The 19,222-nt window shown below is 40.8% G+C and overlaps 2 protein-coding genes across 2 annotated transcripts in view; both read left to right on the top strand.

Annotated features, from left to right (window-relative positions):
* The window catches only part of LOC123978276 (E3 ubiquitin-protein ligase TRIM50-like), a 13,705-nt gene extending 9,543 nt beyond the window's left edge, over positions 1-4,162 (top strand). Inside the window, exons 6-10 of the mRNA XM_046061446.1 lie at positions 953-977; positions 1,073-1,246; positions 1,516-1,689; positions 1,822-1,868; positions 3,188-4,162. Of these exons, the coding sequence (XP_045917402.1) occupies positions 953-977; positions 1,073-1,246; positions 1,516-1,689; positions 1,822-1,868; positions 3,188-3,735 (968 nt within the window). The 3' untranslated portion in view covers positions 3,736-4,162. The remainder of the gene's footprint in view (positions 1-952; positions 978-1,072; positions 1,247-1,515; positions 1,690-1,821; positions 1,869-3,187) is intronic.
* Positions 4,163-8,082: 3,920 nt separating this feature from the next.
* Positions 8,083-19,222, top strand: part of LOC123977325 (NACHT, LRR and PYD domains-containing protein 3-like) — a 15,896-nt gene continuing 4,756 nt past the window's right edge. The window contains exons 1-2 of the mRNA XM_046059913.1: positions 8,083-8,359; positions 18,638-19,137. Of these exons, the coding sequence (XP_045915869.1) occupies positions 8,083-8,359; positions 18,638-19,137 (777 nt within the window). The remainder of the gene's footprint in view (positions 8,360-18,637; positions 19,138-19,222) is intronic.

Here is a 19,222-nt window from a genome sequence, read left to right on the forward strand (position 1 = left end):
CTCCACATCATGTGCCACATCCCAGTCTTCTGCTGGATCACTGCTACAGTTCTGGAGGAGGTGTTGAAGACCAGAAAGAGAGGAGAGCTGCCCAAGACCCTGACTGAGATGTACATCCACTTCCTGGTGGTTCAGTCCAAACTGAAGAACATCAAGTATGATGGAGGAGCTGAGACAGATCCACACTGGAATAAAAAGAGCAGGAAGATGATTGAGTCTCTGGGAAAACTGGCTTTTGAGCAGCTGCAGAAAGGCAACCTGATCTTCTATGAATCCGACCTGACAGAGTGTGGCATCGATATCAGAGCAGCCTCAGTGTACTCAGGAGTGTTCACACAGATCTTTAAAGAGGAGAGAGGGCTGTACCAGGACAAGGTGTTCTGCTTCGTCCATCTGAGCCTTCAGGAGTTTCTGGCTGCTCTTCATGTCCATCTGACCTTCATCAACTCTGGTGTCAATCTGCTGGCAGAAAAACAATCAAACTCACGATTTTCTATTTTCTCAAGTGCCACAACTAAATTAAAACATTTCTACCAGAGTGCTGTGGACAGGTCCTTACAGAGTCCAAATGGACACCTGGACTTGTTCCTCCGCTTCCTCCTGGGTCTTTCTCTGCACACCAATCAGACCCTGATACGAGGCCTGTTGACAGAGACAAGACCGACCTCACACACCAATCAGAAGACAGTCAAGTACATAAAGGATATAATCAGGGGTAATTCCTCAGAGAGAGGCATCAATCTGTTCCACTGTCTGAATGAACTGAAGGACCATTCACTAGAGGAAGAGATCCAAAAGCACCTGAGATCAGGAAATCTCTCCACAGATAAACTCTCTCCTGCTCAGTGGTCAGCTCTGGTCTTCATCTTACTGTCATCAGAAAAAGATCTGGACGTGTTTGACCTGAAGAAATACTCTGCTTCAGAGGAGGCTCTTCTGAGGCTGCTGCCAGTGGTCAAAGCCTCCAAAAAAACTGTGTAGGTGGATATATTCATTTTTAACTTTACAGTTCATGAAGAATAAACACAAAACATTTTGCTGTTCTATTAATTCAGTTTAAAACTAATTTCAGGCTCAGTGGCTGCAACCTATCATGGAGAAGCTGTGAAGCTCTGTCCTCAGTTCTTAGTTCACAGTCCTCTAGGCTGAGAGACCTGGACCTGAGTAACAACGACCTGCAGGATTCAGGAGTGAAGTTACTGTCTGCTGGACTCAAGAGTCCACACTGTACACTGGAAACTCTCAGGTCAGAGATCAGCTCTTTCTTGAAAAGATTCCAAATTCATTATAATGACAGGAAGATAAAGCATGTCTGCAAATTCTTATTTTCATTATTTTCAAATTGATTTTAACCTTTTACAACAACTGTCTTTGGTAATGAATTATTTGTCTTTTTTCAGTTGTTTTCCCGAAATCTGCCCAATGCTGTTAGGTCATTGAAAAAAAGCCAGTTGATAATTAACTGTGTAAAATGTAAACACTGACATTTGACTGGATTTTTCTATCTCTTTCCAGGCTGTCAGGTTGTCTGCTCACAGGAGAAGGCTGTTCTTCTCTGGCCTCTGCTCTGTGGTCCAACCCCTCCCATCTGAGAGAGCTGGACCTGAGCTACAATCATCCTGGAGACTCGGGAATGGAGCTGCTGTCTGCTGGACTGAAGGAGCCACACTGGCGACTGGACATTCTAAGGTACAGAATAAACACACTGTTCTCATATGCTGTCAGGCGGAGGAATAGCAGTTTATGTTTATGTTGCTTATGTTGGATGGAAAATCAGGGAAGGTTATACAATACAGATGTATTTTATATTTCTTCCTCTAGGATGGAATATTGTGGAGAGCAGAGACTGAAACCTGGTGTGAAGAAGTGTAAGTTTGACCTGTGTCTAGTTATCTTCTCTTCACTTATGTATTTAGTGTGCTTCCATTGTCTGTTACCAGGTCTTATTTATCTATGTACCTATGGTAGCAGCCCTTTCCTCAGTGTTCTCCCAGTGGTTTTTTGAATTATTACTTGTTTCCCTTGGACTGTTCTTGGATTTTTGATTTTGTACTTTGTCTGCTCTCTGTTGTATTTGTTTGCCTGTGTTGGCTTGCCTTCCCAGTTTTGGTCTCTGCCTTCCTCACCATGTTGTATGCCTTTTGTTGCAGGTTATTTCATTAGACAAGACAAGCTTTTATCCGTATTTTGAGGAAATCTTCAATTCTAAGTTATATGTAAATTTTGTTCTGCACCAATTTATGGTGGAAATGTTTTTATTTATATAAAGGGAAATACGCAATTCAGGAGGTAAAATTCAAAAAAAATCTATACAACGCAGTAAGGTTCTTAAGCATTCTGTGTTGCTTTCAGAAAGGTTTCTTCTGTCGTAATATTACAAGACTAACATCATCATTTTATGAGAATTCATGATAGTTTGTCTATTAATAATAAAAGTCTACTTACCCTATACTCTGCTGTGCATTACGTTACATTATTGCTCTGCTAGTAGTATTCCCTTCAGGCCACGTTAACTTCAGCACCTCCGACAAAGTGTAGATCATACTCCCAAACAGAGCAAGGTAGTGCTTCAGAGTTTTTGTAAAACTCTTACAGTTACGTTACCACTCGGTCACAAGCTGGCTGGACTTACAACACGAGAGCGGGTTCACTTTATGACTGTCATGACATACGCTTGTGTCACATCAGCTGGGCAGAGTTGATTCGCTCTGTGACTCGATGTTTTTCACTGCGTGAGAAAATTTATTTGTAGCGCGAGATCGGGTGAACAATGCATGACATTTTGTCACACCCCTAATCGCTTATTGTCCTGCTATCCCGCTTGTGACAGATAGATCTATATAGGTATGTGATTGGAGAAATTATTAGGAGAGGTTGCTGTTCTCTCTCTATTAAACCGACACATTTATATAGCACTTTTATCCACAAACCGATGGCTTGCCCAATGACACTTGTGGAAAGGAGGAGGTGTGGGAATTCCACCAACCCTGTGATCAGTAGATGACCCCCTCTTGCTCCACAGCCCCAGTAACTTCATCAACCACATTTCTCTTTTCTTTTCCTTTTGAGTTGATGAACACATAGTTGTTCAGTAATATGAACCTGATTAACAGTTAACATTTAAGAAAATTAATTCAACATTTTACTTATCTTGTGATTACTTGCTTTGTTTCGTTCTCTCAATCAGTTTCTTGTGAACTTGCACTGGACCCAGACACGGCATACAGAAAGCTCAAACTGTCTGACGACAACAAGAAAGTAACCGCAGTGAGAGATTATCAACCATATCCTGATCATCCAGAGAGATTTGACTGCTTCTGTCAGCTGTTGTGTAGAAATGGTCTGACTGGTCGCTGTTACTGGGAGGTCGAGTGGGAAGGAGCAGTTCATATAGCAGTGACTTACAGAGGAATCAGAAGGAAAGGAAACAGTGCTGGATGCAGGTTTGGAATGAACAATCAGTCCTGGAGTCTGAGCTGCTCTGGGGGTGGTTCCTCTGTCTGGCACAATGGCAGAGTCGCAGACCTCCCTCTCTCCTCCTCCTCCTCCTCCTCTAACAGAGTAGCAGTGTATGTGGACTGTCCTGCTGGCTCTCTGTCCTTCTACAGAGTCTCCTCTGACACACTGATCCACCTCCACACCTTCAACACCACATTCGCTGAACCTCTTTATCCTGGGTTTGGGATTGGTTTTGGCATTCGCTCATCTGGGTCTGTATCGCTCTGTGAGCCGTAGGAGGAAGAATGTGGTAAAAAAAGGATCAACGCTAAGTCCACAGAATCTGGCTACGTCATGTTCTGAATGGGTTCCAGCTTAGTCGTGGTTTGCATGTCTACAGTAAATGTTTCAGAAGCAGAGCGTATCATCTTCAGCAGTCAATTTTAGAATATAGTTCAGAGTTTTTGTCCAATTGCTTTGTATGGATGGACTTTAATATACAGTTTAATGACAGGACCATGCCGTCTTTCATCTAAATGCCCTGTGAGTAACCTAAGTTTACATTAAAGCGGGTAAAATGTTTTCTCACCCAAAATAATGATACTGTAGATCTGCCCAGTGTGGGTTGAGAGCTGTGTGGCATCAAGAAGACAACCTTTTATTGCTTTATTGGTTTTGTCAGATAACGTCTTGATTATAAAATATTGATGTGATCAGCACCACAGTCCAGCAGCTTGTAAATGACTGGTGGTCAACAAGTAGTAATTATGAGATCCGATTAAATTACTGTTTTACACTTGGACAGCAGTTGTTCTTGCGTCTTTTTTGCTGTTTTGTAGATATACCAGGAGTAAGTAGTGATTTCTCCTGCCTGTTCCTTGACTCAGAAGGTGTACAACAATAAACTAATAAAAGATTTAACTTGTAAAGAACCCAAACATGTCTTGCCACCTAAAATTCTCATTATTCTTTTACAACAACGACCGCTGCTTACCTTACCTAATGGTAGAGCCCCCTGACTAATAGGACAAGTATACAAATAAATGTTTTTAGTCAAATCTGGATGATTTGACAAGGCCAAACACAAAGGCCCTAGACCGCCTCTAACATTTAATTTATTTATTGTACACAAGGGCTCAGTTGAGGAAATTTCTTTACTCAAGGAGAGCTAGATAGATGTTTCAAGCTTTGAAAATGAATTTAGTAGTGTCACGGTTTTGGTGAGCGCAAAGCAGGTGAGATGATCACAAATAAACTACAACCAACAGGGAACACAGACTGAAGCTAGAATTAAACAGAAACTGCAAATGAACAATGGAATAAACAAGGCTAAACAGAGAACACAAGACAAGGAACAAAACCCCCAAACAGAAAACATGGACCAACGGTTACACAGAACAGGGTAGGGAACAGAGACAGGACTAACCAGGAAACAGGACAAAACTAAACATGGAAAAGATCAGAGATAAGGAAAATACCAAACACCTCTGAACACCAGCTGACAGATCATCACCAGATAAACAATAACATCAGGTAGAGTTAGCACACTAAGGTAGCAAGCAAACTATACCTAAGTCTAAATTAACAGAACAGAAACAGGGAGTCTAAATGCATGGCGTTAGCTACAAAACAAACAGGGACCGAACCAAAAAAAAACCACAGAGTGACTAAGGGAGACAAGATAACAGAACAACACAGACAAACTCAGCAACAGGCTAAGATAACTGAACAAAACAGATTAACACTAGCAGACTGGACACAGGACAACAGACAGGACTGAAACCCAAAACACAACAGACTAAATAACAGATACCAGTTACTACAACAATGCATTTTAGAAATGCTCAACAAGTGTCCTGAAATTCTTTGTTCAAATTGCACTGCAGCTTTTCAAACTGTTGAAAAATAAAATGCACTGAGGTTAAAACTACATCATTTGAGATTTATGGTCACACTGATTAAGGATTTGTTATGACTTCACTTGTTCAAGGTCCACAGATCACAGCCGCACTTCCTTCTTTTTATAGCATAATAATGGGAGATCGAACTGTCTCTGAATCAACAGACCTTTAACTTTAAAAAAAACCTGCTGAGAGTTACATGTTTATTCTCTCTGGTTGGTTCCTTGATTGAAGCTGCTGAGTAATTTCTCCTTCACTCATCGGCTTCGGGCAGATTATTTTCCCCTTTTAAAGGTAACGTAGCTAACAACTTTCCATTATGTTACTGTCAGCGAGTGTCAGTGTTAAACTAATCTACTAACAGTAGAGGTGATGTTCGTAGTAATGTTTTATGTTGCTTTGTTGAACATTGAATCAGGATGGCCTCTGGGTTATTTTTTTTAATTTTCAGCCTTTCCTTGTAAGATTTATTCTAAAGACTGAGAGAGATTGCCATGTTTCACATTGAAGTGCTTCGCCATATCATCTAATGTCAGGATAACTAACATGATCAATAACATCCATACCACTTTACAGAATACAAATGGATTTTTGTAGTTATCAGTACTGACGGACAGTCACTCCAAACTTTCCTCTGCACCAAAAGAGTAAAATTAAATGTGTCAAATAAATGCTAAATTGTAGTATGAATAATTTATTAATTGTAATATAAATTCAATGTTCATCTTTAGTAACGTAATTCTTTGGTACCTTTGAGGCAGTGTCTTGTGTTGGTGAAATATTAGAAGCACCTGTACCATACAATGAAATTCAAAACAATGCCATAAACCTTAAAAAAGAAAACAGAATCAACTCTTCAACAACTATTAAAATTAAATGATTCACAAAGTATGGATTCATTCATGAATGCTTATTTTACACTATATTACAGTAAATATGTTAAAGGTTCCCAGGAAAAGTTCAAAGCAATGATATTACTTCAGAATATTGGAATTATTGTATGTTTACACTTATTGTATTAATTAATCAGGCTGAGCTGTTACTGTGACGAACTGCAGCAAAAATGTCACATTGCCATCAAAACAGTAAATTATATTACAACTGAGTTGAAAGTTCAGATTCATGCTCCACCTCAGCAATATCATTTTATCTACTGTAGCTCTGTATTTTATATTGAGTCAGCAGATTTAACAAATATAATGAAATTCCAAAACGTCAGTTTTAACATTCTTATCATCCAATGCTGACTAAAAGACACATTCACAAAGTTTAATTAACAAGTATAAATAAAATATAACTACTATAATAACAGAGACATGCTGCATTAAAAATATATCTTTCACAGAAGTTATGAAAGTACTGAAGAAATACTCTTGTTCTGTGGCCTCAGCGTTCCACCTGCAGTACAAAGTCCGGGGTGTCCATGCGCAAACATTTCGTCATCTATAATCATTAAAGCACTTTAGATAAGCTCAGGTGTATTTAATGCAGCAATGACCTAGGGTGGTTGTGTTTCTGTCAAAATAAGAGCACACTGTTATTCAAGGTAACTTTATTGAAGACTTATACACAAGACAAGAAAGTGATGACAATATCTTCACCGCACACAGCAAATATAGAAAACCATAGCAAAAATATAAATGCAGTAAATACTACATAATATGACAAATATTTCAGTAGGAATTAAAAACTAACCTCATAAAGAGACCTGAACATACATATTGGATAATTCTGGACACCTTGGATTATCATCAACATTTTTTTTAACAGGGAAAGATTGCATAAGTAAGTAACGTTTTAGTTAAGGTACGGTTAGGGTCAGGCAACTAAAGCACTTGGCTGACAGCAAATAAAGACCATGGTTACAGATAATAAGAAGGCAAATAATAATTACCCCATCTGTGATGGTCGTCTCATCCCTCCCCCCTAACCTTCACACCCTTAGTTTCTGCCTCTCTACATGATGGACAAACTTCTTTCTGTTTTGATATTGCAACTGTAAATCTCGAGCTGCTGAAGTGGATTTAACTACAAGGATCCTAGGTACTCTTTCTGTATATGCTTTTGTATTGTGTAGTTTGTTGTTGCATATTGTCAAGTTGGTGAATGTATTTTTTTTAAAGTGGTTTGTGTTTACAATGCTTTGGTTGTGTTGCAGTGCTCTCTGCTGCCATATTTCCTCTTATAAAACTGAGATACATTGTTATAAAATACTGCAATTAAAGCATTAAACCTTTGTATTGTTTTTCCAAGTATGTTTTTCTACAGTAAATATCTGAATGGTTTATGTTAGAAAAAAAAAGAATGTTAATTCTTACATTTACATCATTTTTTTAATTTATAAAACGGCATGATTGCCTTAGCATAATTATGTATGTAGCTATAAAATGCATATTTAAGACCTTGTCACGAGGTCCACATTTAAAATTGATTCAGCCACCAACTTTAAAATGTCAGTTGGAGATGGAGTCAAAGTTTAAGGTGATAAAATCTGCCAATGATAGTGGTCATTTTAGCTAAATCAACGGTCTCTGGCAAACAATTAGACATTGTTTTTGTTTACTTCTGTATGAAGTGAAATACCTAAAATACTGTCAAATTTAGAATGGTAAATATGTCAAAATAGCTTGACAGGCATAGAAACAGTAACTAAGTGATCAGGGCTTAGTAAATGATGAATTGTTCTTTAAAGTAAAGTAAAATTAACTTGTAGGTGTATTTTGGATTTTTGCAGGGCTGAAAGATGGCAACATCCAAAGTATTCCTCTTGGGAACTTTGGAGGATTTGGGAACCGAGGAGTTTAAAAAATTCAAGTGGTACCTGCAGCAGTCAGAGGTCCTGGAAGCCTTCCCCGCAATACCAAAGAGTCGACTGGAAAATGCAGAGAGGGTGGATACAGTGGATGAGATGGTGCAGACTTACCATATAAACGCTATAAAAGTCACCAAAATGGTTTTAGGGAAGATGAATAAGAATGATCTAGTGGAAAATTTATCAAAACACACATCAGAACCTACAGGTAAGTCATGGTTTGAATAACAAAATGGATATCTTGTATATTAAGAAGTTAAGAAGTTAACATCAACAAACATTAGCTTTGTAGCTAATGTTTACTCATACAAAGAGACAAATATCTTGTGTTGCCTCTTGGTTTGTGGAAGAAGTTAGAAAACAAACATCCACCAGAGACAGTGTACCTGAGAACAAAAAGCGATGAAACAAAGGCAGACAACCCAGCTTTTGTTGCCTCTATGGATTAAAATTACCAATCATCAAAACTGATGTAATTGTAAGAGACTGCTAGGATGATCTAAATTCCCTCTTTAATTAAGTCATAAACTTTCTGATTTCTTAGGAGACCAGAGAGTACATAGATGTATGACAACAACCCCACACTATAATCCCCCCTCCACCAAACTTTACACTTTTGCACAATGCAAGTACTGTTGTCCTAGCAACCGTCAAACCCAGACTCGTCCATCAGTTGCCAGACAGAGAAGCGTGATTCGTCACTCCAGAGAAGACGTCTCCATTGCTCTAGTGTCCAGTGATGGCGTGCTTTACACCACTGTATCCAATGCTTTGCATTGCACTTGGTTATGTAAGGCTTGGATGCAGCTGCTCGGCCATGGAAACCTATTCCATGAAGCTCTCTAAGCACTGTTCTTGAGCTAATCTAAATGCCACACCATGTTCAGAGGTCTGTGGCTATTGACTGCAGGAAGTTGGCAAATTCTGTGCACTGTACGCCTCAGTATGCGCTGACCCCACTCTGTGATTTTAGGTACCACTTTTCCAATTGCTTCCACTTTGTTATAATACCTCTAACAGTTGACCGTGGAATATTTAGTAGTGAGGAAAATTCACGAATTGACTAATTGCACAGGTGGCAACCTATCATGGTACCACACTATAGAAGCAGTCTGCATGCCTAGGTGCTTGATTTTATACACCTGTGGCCAAGTAAGTGATTGGAACACCTCAATTCAATGATTCGGAGGGGTGTCCTAAAACCTTTGGCAATATCAGTTGTTGCTGAGGCATAATAAGTAACTTTACAATACTTACCCCATTCCGGACATAGTTGTCCAATTAGTTGAATAGATGCCATAAATACAGAAATGCGCATACTTGATAGAAAAGTATGGAAGCGTATAGGGGACTAATTTCAAATTATCATTCAAACTTGAAAATGAAAATTAAATCACACAATAACATTACCATTTGTGTTATTTAGGTAAAAGTTTTAATTAAAATGTAATCATCCAAATTTCATTTTCATTATCACATACTTGTGTGAGCATTCTAGGACCATATTAAAATGAAAATGGAAACAGCATTTGACATTTAATTTTCAAAGGCTTAACCTGCTCTAAAGTGGACTTTTTTCAAATGCAATGAGTGAAATAGCGCCCCCAGTCTATTGCATTGCAGTTACATACTGCTTGTATGTAACTGCTACTTATGCTTTCCACGGAAGACAATGCAAATGCAAATGCAATCTGTCAGTCCTCTCATCAAGGTGGGTCCTCAGTTAGGATGTCACTTCCTCTTCAGTTGGAAGGCCATTTCAGGTTCTCATGGTTCAGTTGTGTATCTACCATTATACAACAATAGGCTGTAACTTCACAACCAAATGATATCTATCAACTGAACAGCTCAAGGATGGATCTACACCGACCTCAAACTTGGAAGCTGTAAGTGTTGCTTTTCTGTTCTTTTTAAACACTTGCCTGTTGAACTTGGCATTAGCATGTTCTGCAGCTAATGTTTCTAACTGTAACGTCAAGCTGTTTCTGGCATGTATTGTAACATTAAACCCACATGCATGTATGTGTGTCTGTTGCTGCAGTAGCCTATGTAAGTTTACCTGACAAATGTATGGCACGTGCAATATAACTTGCTTAAAAGCTGTAACCTCAGTGTCCTGCTGCGCAGTGTCAAGCCCAGGCAATTACAAATCCATTCTCATTCAGAGATATACTTCAAATTATTGCAATACTGGTATTAGTGACAATACCACAGCTCTGTTACAGTTAATGTTATAGGAACAGTGAGTCTCTCTGTCCTATCAGTCTGTCTGTCATATGAACAGTGCAAAACCGTTATCGTAACTACACACTTGAGATGATATTGGACTAACGTTAAACTGTAAGTGTTTCCTGCAGACAGGCCAGCAGAGGTGTTTCCTGCCAGGCTGACAGAAGACAACAGAGGACTCCTCACTCTTCCTCAAGTGAATATCCTTCACTATGGTTTGCAACATACACAAACAGATCAGTACATTATTGTCAGCACAAGATCTGTTCAGATGATCATGTTGCGACTGCTCCTAACATTACTCACTTAACAGTTTATTAATAGGGAAATACACATGACACTCCTATATTTATGCAGATTGGTATTGTGGCTCTTGTTTTCTACAGCAGCATGTACAGTCATGTTAGATTTATTTATTTTCTTTATTTATTTATCCCGAGGGAAATTCAAGTATCCAGCAGCATACGAAACATACATTAAACCTATACTAAAATAGAATTAACTAATAAAATAACACAGTAAAACAGTGCAAAAACAGTAAACAGTGCAAAAAGGAGTGCAGATGGAGGTAGAAATTGTTCTTTTGTCTATTGTCCTCCCTGCCATGACTAGGAGCTGTTGTACAGTCTGATGGCCAGGGGGACGAAAGAGTTTTTAAGTCTGTTGGTGGAGCTGGGCTGGGACAGCAGTCTACCACTGCACATCATCTGTCCGATGAAGGTGTTGTGCAGAGGGTGGTTTCCTGTGGAGAGTGTCCATATTTTCTGTTCAGTCCAGCTTGTCATCCAGCTGCAGCCCCAGATATTTGTAAGTCCTGTCCACCTCCACATCGACCCCCTCGATGGACAAAGGTTGGAGATGTGGTTTCTTCCTTCTGAAGTCCACCACCATCTCCTTGGTCTTAGAGGTGTTCAGCTGCAGATGGTTGGTCCTGCACCACCTCACGAAGTCCTCTACCAGGCTCCTATACTCCTCCTCCTGTCCATCCTTGATACAGCCAACTATCACAGTATCGTCATTATATCGTCGTTATACTGGAAGTCAGATGTGTACAAGGTGAAGAGGCGGGAGAGAACACGGTTCCCTGTGGTGCTCCGGTGCTGCTGACCACAGTGTCTGACGTGTGGCCCTTCAGTCTGACGTACTGTGGTCTCTCTGTGAGGTAGTCCATAATCCATGTCCCTCATGTTGTTGTGCTGCAGCTTCTGTTCTACCTTCCTTCTGTAGTCCTCCTTCACCTCTCTCAGGTGGACCTTTAGTTCCCCCTGTATGCGCTTCAGCTCATCCCTTTCACCATCCTTGAATGCCCTCTTCTTCCTGTTCAGGATGTCCTTGACATTACTGGTGATCCAGGGCTTGTTGTTGGGGAAGCAGCGTACCGTTCTGGTGGGGACCACAACGTCCATGCAGAAGTTCAAGTAGTCAGTAGTGCAGTGTGTGACCCCCCTCGATGTCCTCACCATGTTCTTCCTGCATGACGCTCCGGTCAGTGGATTCAAAGCAGTCTCTCAGAGCCTCCGCTGCCTCAGGAGACCATTTCCTGAAGGAGCGTTTGGTCGTGGACTGTCTCTGGATGTGTGGTTTGTACTGTGGCGTGAGCAGGACCAGGTTATGATCAGAATTTCCCAGTGGGGGTAGAAGAGTGGCAATGTAAGCTTCGCTCACGTTGGTGTACAGGAGGTCTAATGTCCTGTTCTTCCTGGTGGGGCAGCTTACAAACTGGTGAAAGTCTGACAGTGTGGAGTCCAGTATCACATGGTTGAAATCCCCGGAGATGGCGATGAATGCGTCTGGATGTTGTGTTTGCAGTCTTGCGATGGTGGCGTGTATTACGTCACACGCGGTCTCTGCGTGCGCACGTGGAGGGACGTAAACAACAACAGCAATGGTGTGGGAGAACTCAATAGGCATGTAGTACGGTCTGAGACCTACCGCCAGCAACTCAATGTCTCTGTTGCACACAACTCCTTCACCGTAACATGCCCCTGGTTGCACCATCTGTTGTTGATAAACAGCGCGAGTCCCTCTCCTTTGCTTTTGCCACTGCGTCCACAGTCCCTGTCCGCTCTCACTGTAGTGAATCCAGGTAGATCCACATTAGCGTCCGGGGTGTTCTGGGTTAGCCAGGTTTCAGAGAGGCAAAGTAGACTGCACTCCCTGAACGTCCTGTCCGTCCTCACAAGGGCAGCCAGCTCGTCCGTCTTGTTCAGACAGTTCACATTCCCCATCACTATCGACGGAACCGTGGGCTTGTACACCGCTTAGCCGCTAGCCTAGCCTTCACCTTCGCTCCGGCTCTGCAGCCTCGATGCCTCTTCCTCAGCTCCTCAGGTATGTGGTGGACAATGCCGGCTCGTCCCATTGTTTGGAGTGAAAGCAGCTTCTCCCTTGAATGAACAAGTGGTCCACTGCTATGTTGTCCGTAAAAAGTAATTGTATCCATAGGATATATAAAGTTTTACACAGCTAGTGTAAACGTTAAAGTTTAAAAAAAAAAAAAATGAATATCAATATTTAAATGTTATTATATCCGTATGTCTTGCAGTGGGCCTATACGTCATATGGCAGGATCTGGCCCATCAATGACATAAAATGTTGTTTGTGGGTATTCTTAATGACAATTTAGTGTGTGTGATTTCCTGGAAAACAATATTAAAATGTTGAAGAATCATCCTGCACTGGGGGGCCTGGATTAATTTTGTGTCCAATGAAAAGCTTTCTTAATTTTAATGATGCTACTGAAAAATGGTGTTTCTGGGACGGGCACCGCTGATTACTGTACAAAAGCATAACTTTATTTACTGATTTTACTGAAACCGGATCATATTTGATGGAAAATATATTCTGGTTTTCTCTGGGATGTTCCCCAGCTGCTCTGCCTCAACTCTGTGATTTACCAGTTTCCTGATGGACAAGCTTTGCTTGTTGCTGTAGCAAGTCAGCTAACTGCTGCTAACTAGCTGCCATTATTTAGCTCAGTTGGCCTGCAACTACCGGTCAAATTAGCTTACTCTGCCCATACTGGGAACTCGGAGCACCGGTGTGTGTGTTTAGGTTTACACCTTTACTCAAGCACTGGAGGTTTTCAGGCCAGGGGGGGGGAACCCGGTGGGAAATGCATGCAGGGAGCAGCATCTGGCGAGTGAGCAACAAAACTGCGATCAGCGGTCTCCAAGTGTACACGGCATGAACAGGACCGAACACAGCCTCTGTCGGTCTCGGAGGCTGTGTGCTGTCCCGGGTCCAGCTGCCGTTTTCACTCACTTAGAGCTTGAATCAGTCCACACAGTCTGCATGACGGGGTGGGGTCGTAACCACATTCAACTACTGGCTACACGCCAATCAGTATCTGCAACAAATCCCTCCCTAGCTTTCTTTTTACAGGAAACATACACGTAAATGGAAAATAGCACTCCGTTTTCTGTTTCATGGAAACTTTCTGCTTAAAGTAATCCCTGTGAGTAATCCCCATTTTTACAAATTGTACCTGTAATTGGATTACGTCTTTATTTTCTGTACAGTAACGGAATACAGTTGCTTTATTTTTGTATCCTGATTATGTAATGCTGTTACATGTAATCCGTTACTTCCCAACTCTGTTTCTTACATGAATCACCACAAGGTCTCAATGTCATGGCAACAGTCAGCTTTGCTGCTCGGTTAACATAGCTAACAACAACAACTACACTTCCGCTGAAACATGCTCAGTGGAAATGAACGGCCAACCTTACCACTCTACCATGACTATTTACATCCACTTACATGCGTACATTCCTTAGATATATTGTGTCTGCTTACTTGCAACATACACAAGCAAATTGGTAGATTGTTACCAGGACATGATCTGTTCAGACTCACCTTACAGCAAAGCACTACAGTGTTGCGACTGCTCCTAAAATGACTCACTAAACAGTATACATACACAGTCTTGTGGTAAAAGTGGGAAATATTGTCTACTTTATGTTACAGAAAAATACACAAAGTATTAACATGAGTTTAACAGCTAAGTACAAACCTGTACTTGAGGAGGAGTGAGGAGTCCTCTGTTGTCTTCTGTGAGCCTGGCAGGAAACACCTCTACTGGCCTGTCTGCAGGAAACACTTACAGTTTAGTTCAATATCATCTCAAGTGTGTAGTTATGATAACGGTTTTGCAGTTGATATGACAGACAGACTGACTGTTCCTATAATATTAACTATGACGGAGCTACGGTAATACTAGTATTGCAATAATGTGAAGTACATCTCTGAATGAGAATGGGTATGTCATAGCCTGGGCTTGACACTGCCCAGAAGGACACTTATGTAACAGCTTTTGGGTATAAGCAAGTTAAAGGCAGGGTAGGTAAGTTTGAGAAACTAGCAAGAAACTGCTGGATTTTGAAAGTATCCAACAGAGAAACTCCCACCCCCTCCCTTCTGGGCTCCTTCCAAAGCCACGCCCCCAAAACACGTGAACTTGCGTTGCCGACACCGCTGGAGGACGAGCACAGTGTGACGAGCGGAGAGGAGTGCAGTGCAGCGGCTCACATCAGGGGTAAGACATCTAACTTTATCATTATGAAAATAAACAACTAACCAGGCTGTTAATACTCACTATCAAGCTAGCATGTTAATATTGGATAGGTTTAAAAAGACGTTTTAAATTAAAAGAAGTTTTAATCAGTAACGAGCTGGCTAGCTAACTTTTGCGAGGTAGCTGTGCTAACAGCTGTGATAACATTGGAAAAAGCTAAAAACAGGCTGATACACGTTTTCCAATTTCCATCAGTTACACTACACGAACGTGAATTTCTTGTTAGACTCACAACATGTACGTGGTTTTGCATTCCACGTCCACAGTGACATCATTATTGTGTCTGATGAGGACTGCACTCCAGAGCCAAGCAGAGACCGAGACCGGACCGGGACCGGCCTGGGGTTGAGGCGAAGCAGTGAAGGGAGGGCAGCCACTCCAACAACGGCAGATAAACAGGTATACATATATATTTTAATATTAGTCTGTTATCTCCCAGTGGACGTGTCGCAAAGTTTCTATGGTGTTTCCCCCTAAGCCCTTTGGGTGTAAAAAATAAAGTACTATATGAATGTATTCCATCACTATTGTTATTCATTTTTTATCATTGTTTACTGATTACAACAACTAACTACAGCTCTGCTTCAGCCATCAGCTCATCTATGTCATGTACATTGACCTGGTGTGTAATGTGGACACAGAAATCCTGTTAGAGAACATCAAACCCCTGTTCAAAAAAATATCTGATCATGTTGAGGAATATTCTTTCCAATTAAACCAATCTTTGCCATTTGGGGTTCTAACAACTATATATTCCATTACAGGTTAGAATCTGAGGACTGTGGACAACATCCAGACTACTGTGTTTCCATGCACCACACATGGCTGACCTTCCAGACCCAGGACAGAGTAACAGACAGTTCAGTCAGGCAGCTACAGACAGTTTGTAGTGTGCCAGTGTGGCACACTTGGTCACAGAGTCGTGATACTGAGTTGCTGTTTCTGGAAGATATGCAACTGTTCTCCTGAACCACCAGGACAATACAGAGGTTTAATCCTAGCAGGGTGGAAGATGTAATGTCACCATAATTCCATTCACTGTGTGGATGAATATGTGTACATTGTTTTTGTTTTATGCGCAGGAGGGTAGAGAAAATACAAAGTACATTTTCCCCTGTTACGGATAATATATTCATTCTTTTTTAAATAAAACATTGAAAATGATAAATGCCTTTTCTTTCCACTTGCAGCATAAACAATCAAGCAACTACATTTATGTCTTATGTCTGAAATAATGACATCCAAAATGTGTCACAAAACACCGACCACTAAAACTACAACATATATCACAAATTGATCATTTTAAACATCATTAAAAACAAGTATATACGAGAAGAGACCAGGTGTGTCCAAAGGTGTCCTGACTGATTATGAAGACAGTTCAGACTTTGCATGTAGCATCGTATCGCTGCTGTGGAGATGATTAAATACATCACAATCACCTCACATGATTACTACATTTCAAAACTAACCATATAACTTTTTGTTGTACGTTATACTGTATCTAGCAATACAGTTGGGGCAGGGAAATCTGACTGAACCCTATGCTGACAGGGATCATCAGGTCTCCTGGTTCTGCTGCTAGGCTTCGCCTCAGTAGCAGACAACCGTCAGAGGAGGAGGATGGCACTCTGGAGGTCTGCAATGTACTGTAAATGTAGTCCTTCTCCACCTTCATTAAGTACAAGCTCCACTTCCTGTACTTTTTGTTGTACACCTTGCTGTACCTACAGAAAGGAGGATCAGCTTAGTGAAAAGTTTGCAAAACCTGACATTGTTCTCTTATAGAGTAGTTAGCATTTCCACATAAAATGCAATCAAAATAATAAATCAGTACCATCTATCTGTATTCCTCATACTGTTAAATATTTTTTGACTCATCACATAGAAATGTATTGAGTAAAATGCACAAGAGTACTCATAATGCAACATACTGAACTGTGTCATCAGATTTTCTCCTGGCTGGACTGTGGACACGGTGGTTGTAATCCAGGCCAGCCAGCATGGTCTGATCAGTGTATACTGGTGAGAAGCACAGGGTTATGGAAGACTCCAAATCTGCAGGTGACCTGAGGGCACAGTAGAGATAAAACAGAGGAATTTTTACTTCTGGTAAAATAAGTAATGGCATAACACCAGTTACAGTAAAAGGGTTTTCACACAGTAGTTTTAGCTACGAACAATGTCAGACTATATTATAGGTAGCTTTTATACCAGAAACACAGGTACCTTTAGCCATCATTGTTTATGTATACTAACACTGAAATGTCTCTCATAACTCCAAACACACAGCTACATCACCACATTTATAAAAGAGTAACATACAGTCAAACAACACTTGCAGACACAAGATAATCACACAAAAAGATTAGATACAAGGTAAAGATAGGTGTAAACATAGTATAACAATAAACCTAGATGGTGAATAACTAAACCGGTGCAGTCTACACCTACATTGTCTTACCTAATGTTAGCGTCGGAAAACACAGCTCGCGCTGCTGTTTTCCAGCTCACCTACAGCTAGATATAATTCATCGTCTCTACTCTGGCTCCTACACCAGTCTGCAGTCGGAGCTACTGTTAGCTGTATGCTAAGTAGGTAGCTACGCTGGCTAGCGATGAAAGTAACAAATTACCATCAAAATGATAAAAGCCAGATTACCTGTCCAGCAGAAATGAAGCGAACACGGTGTAACTTTTCAGTCCCTTGGTGTTCCTCAGTTGTCACTATCGTTGAAAAGCCATGCAGACAGACCGCTTCGAAAGACCGCTTCGCTCGTCAGGTCTGAGAGAGCTGACCGGGTGTGTGCATGTGGGCAGCTCCTGTAGCAGCAGGGCTGGTAACCGTGGAAGCGAGGGAGAGTGACAGTCACCCAGCCAATCATTGTATTCGGTCCGAATGGAACGAGTGGCTGTGTTTAGCCCTGGAAGGACTAGAGATTTTTATACTCTCTTTTTCTGAGCAACTTTATAATATGTATTGGTGTATATAGACAGTTTAAACAAATATGACAAAAAGTGTTTGAAGAGGAAGTGATGTCTGAACTGAGGACCCGCCTTGATGAGAGGACTGACAGACTGCATTTTCATTTTCATTGTGTCCCTTGGAAAGCTGCTTGTAAATGCAAATGCAATGCAATAGACTGGGGGCGCTGTTTCACTCATTGCATTTGAATAAAGTCCACTATCGAGCAGACTAAGGGTCTTTTCGGAAGGTTCCTAACTGAGTGAAGTGATCCAGAAGTATTTCAGGGGCAGCCATGATAAGAGCTGTCCAAATTCTCTAAAAGCTAAGAAAAGGTGCTTCAATGCTTCCTTTCATATCTCCTTTAGCACAGGGTCTGTCTACTGTTTCAACACCATTTTATGTTTCGGATTGTGGGCATGTAAATACAATAGACTGGGGCCACTGTTTTGCTACCTGCACTTGAATAAAGTCCACTTTAGAGCAGGTTAAGCCTTTGAAAATGAAATTTCAAATGCTGTTTCCATTTTCATTTTAAAATGGTCCTAGAATGCTCACACAAGTATGTGATAAAGAAAATGAAAATTGGATGATTAAATTTTCAAATTTGCATGATAATTTCAAATTAACAGATATATGCTTCCATAGGTAGAGTTAATGAATCTGATTCACTGTAACATCTTCTTATTAATTTTATTTTTGATTTATTCATTCAGAGATTCTTGCTGTGTGCCAGCAAAAACTCAAATCCAACTTTCAAAAGAAGTATCAGTATCTGTTTGAGAAAATCACAAAAGCAAGAAATTCAAAACTACTAAATAGGATCTACACAGAGCTCTACATCACAATGGAAGAGACCGGAGGGGTCAACATGGAACATGAGGTCCGACAGATTGAAACAGCATCCAGGAAACCAGCCAGACCAGAAACAACCATCAGACAAGAAGATATCTTTAAACCCTCACCTGGAAGAGATGAACCAATCAGAACAGTGATGACAAAGGGAGTGGCTGGCATTGGGAAAACAGTCTTAACACAGAAGTTCACTCTGGACTGGGCTGAAGACAAAGCCAACCAGGACATACAGTTCACATTTCCATTCACTTTCAGAGAGCTGAATGTGCTGAAAGAGAAAAAGTACAGCTTGGTGGAACTTGTTCATCACTTCTTTCCTGAAACCAAAGAAGCAGGAATCTGCAGCTTTGAAGAGTTCCAGGTTGTGTTCATCTTTGACGGTCTGGATGAGTGTCGACTTCCTCTGGACTTCCACAACAATGAGGTCCTGACTGATGTTACAGAGT

The sequence above is a fragment of the Micropterus dolomieu genome, linkage group LG10 (assembly GCF_021292245.1).
Source record: "Micropterus dolomieu isolate WLL.071019.BEF.003 ecotype Adirondacks linkage group LG10, ASM2129224v1, whole genome shotgun sequence".
Taxonomy (NCBI): domain Eukaryota; kingdom Metazoa; phylum Chordata; class Actinopteri; order Centrarchiformes; family Centrarchidae; genus Micropterus; species Micropterus dolomieu.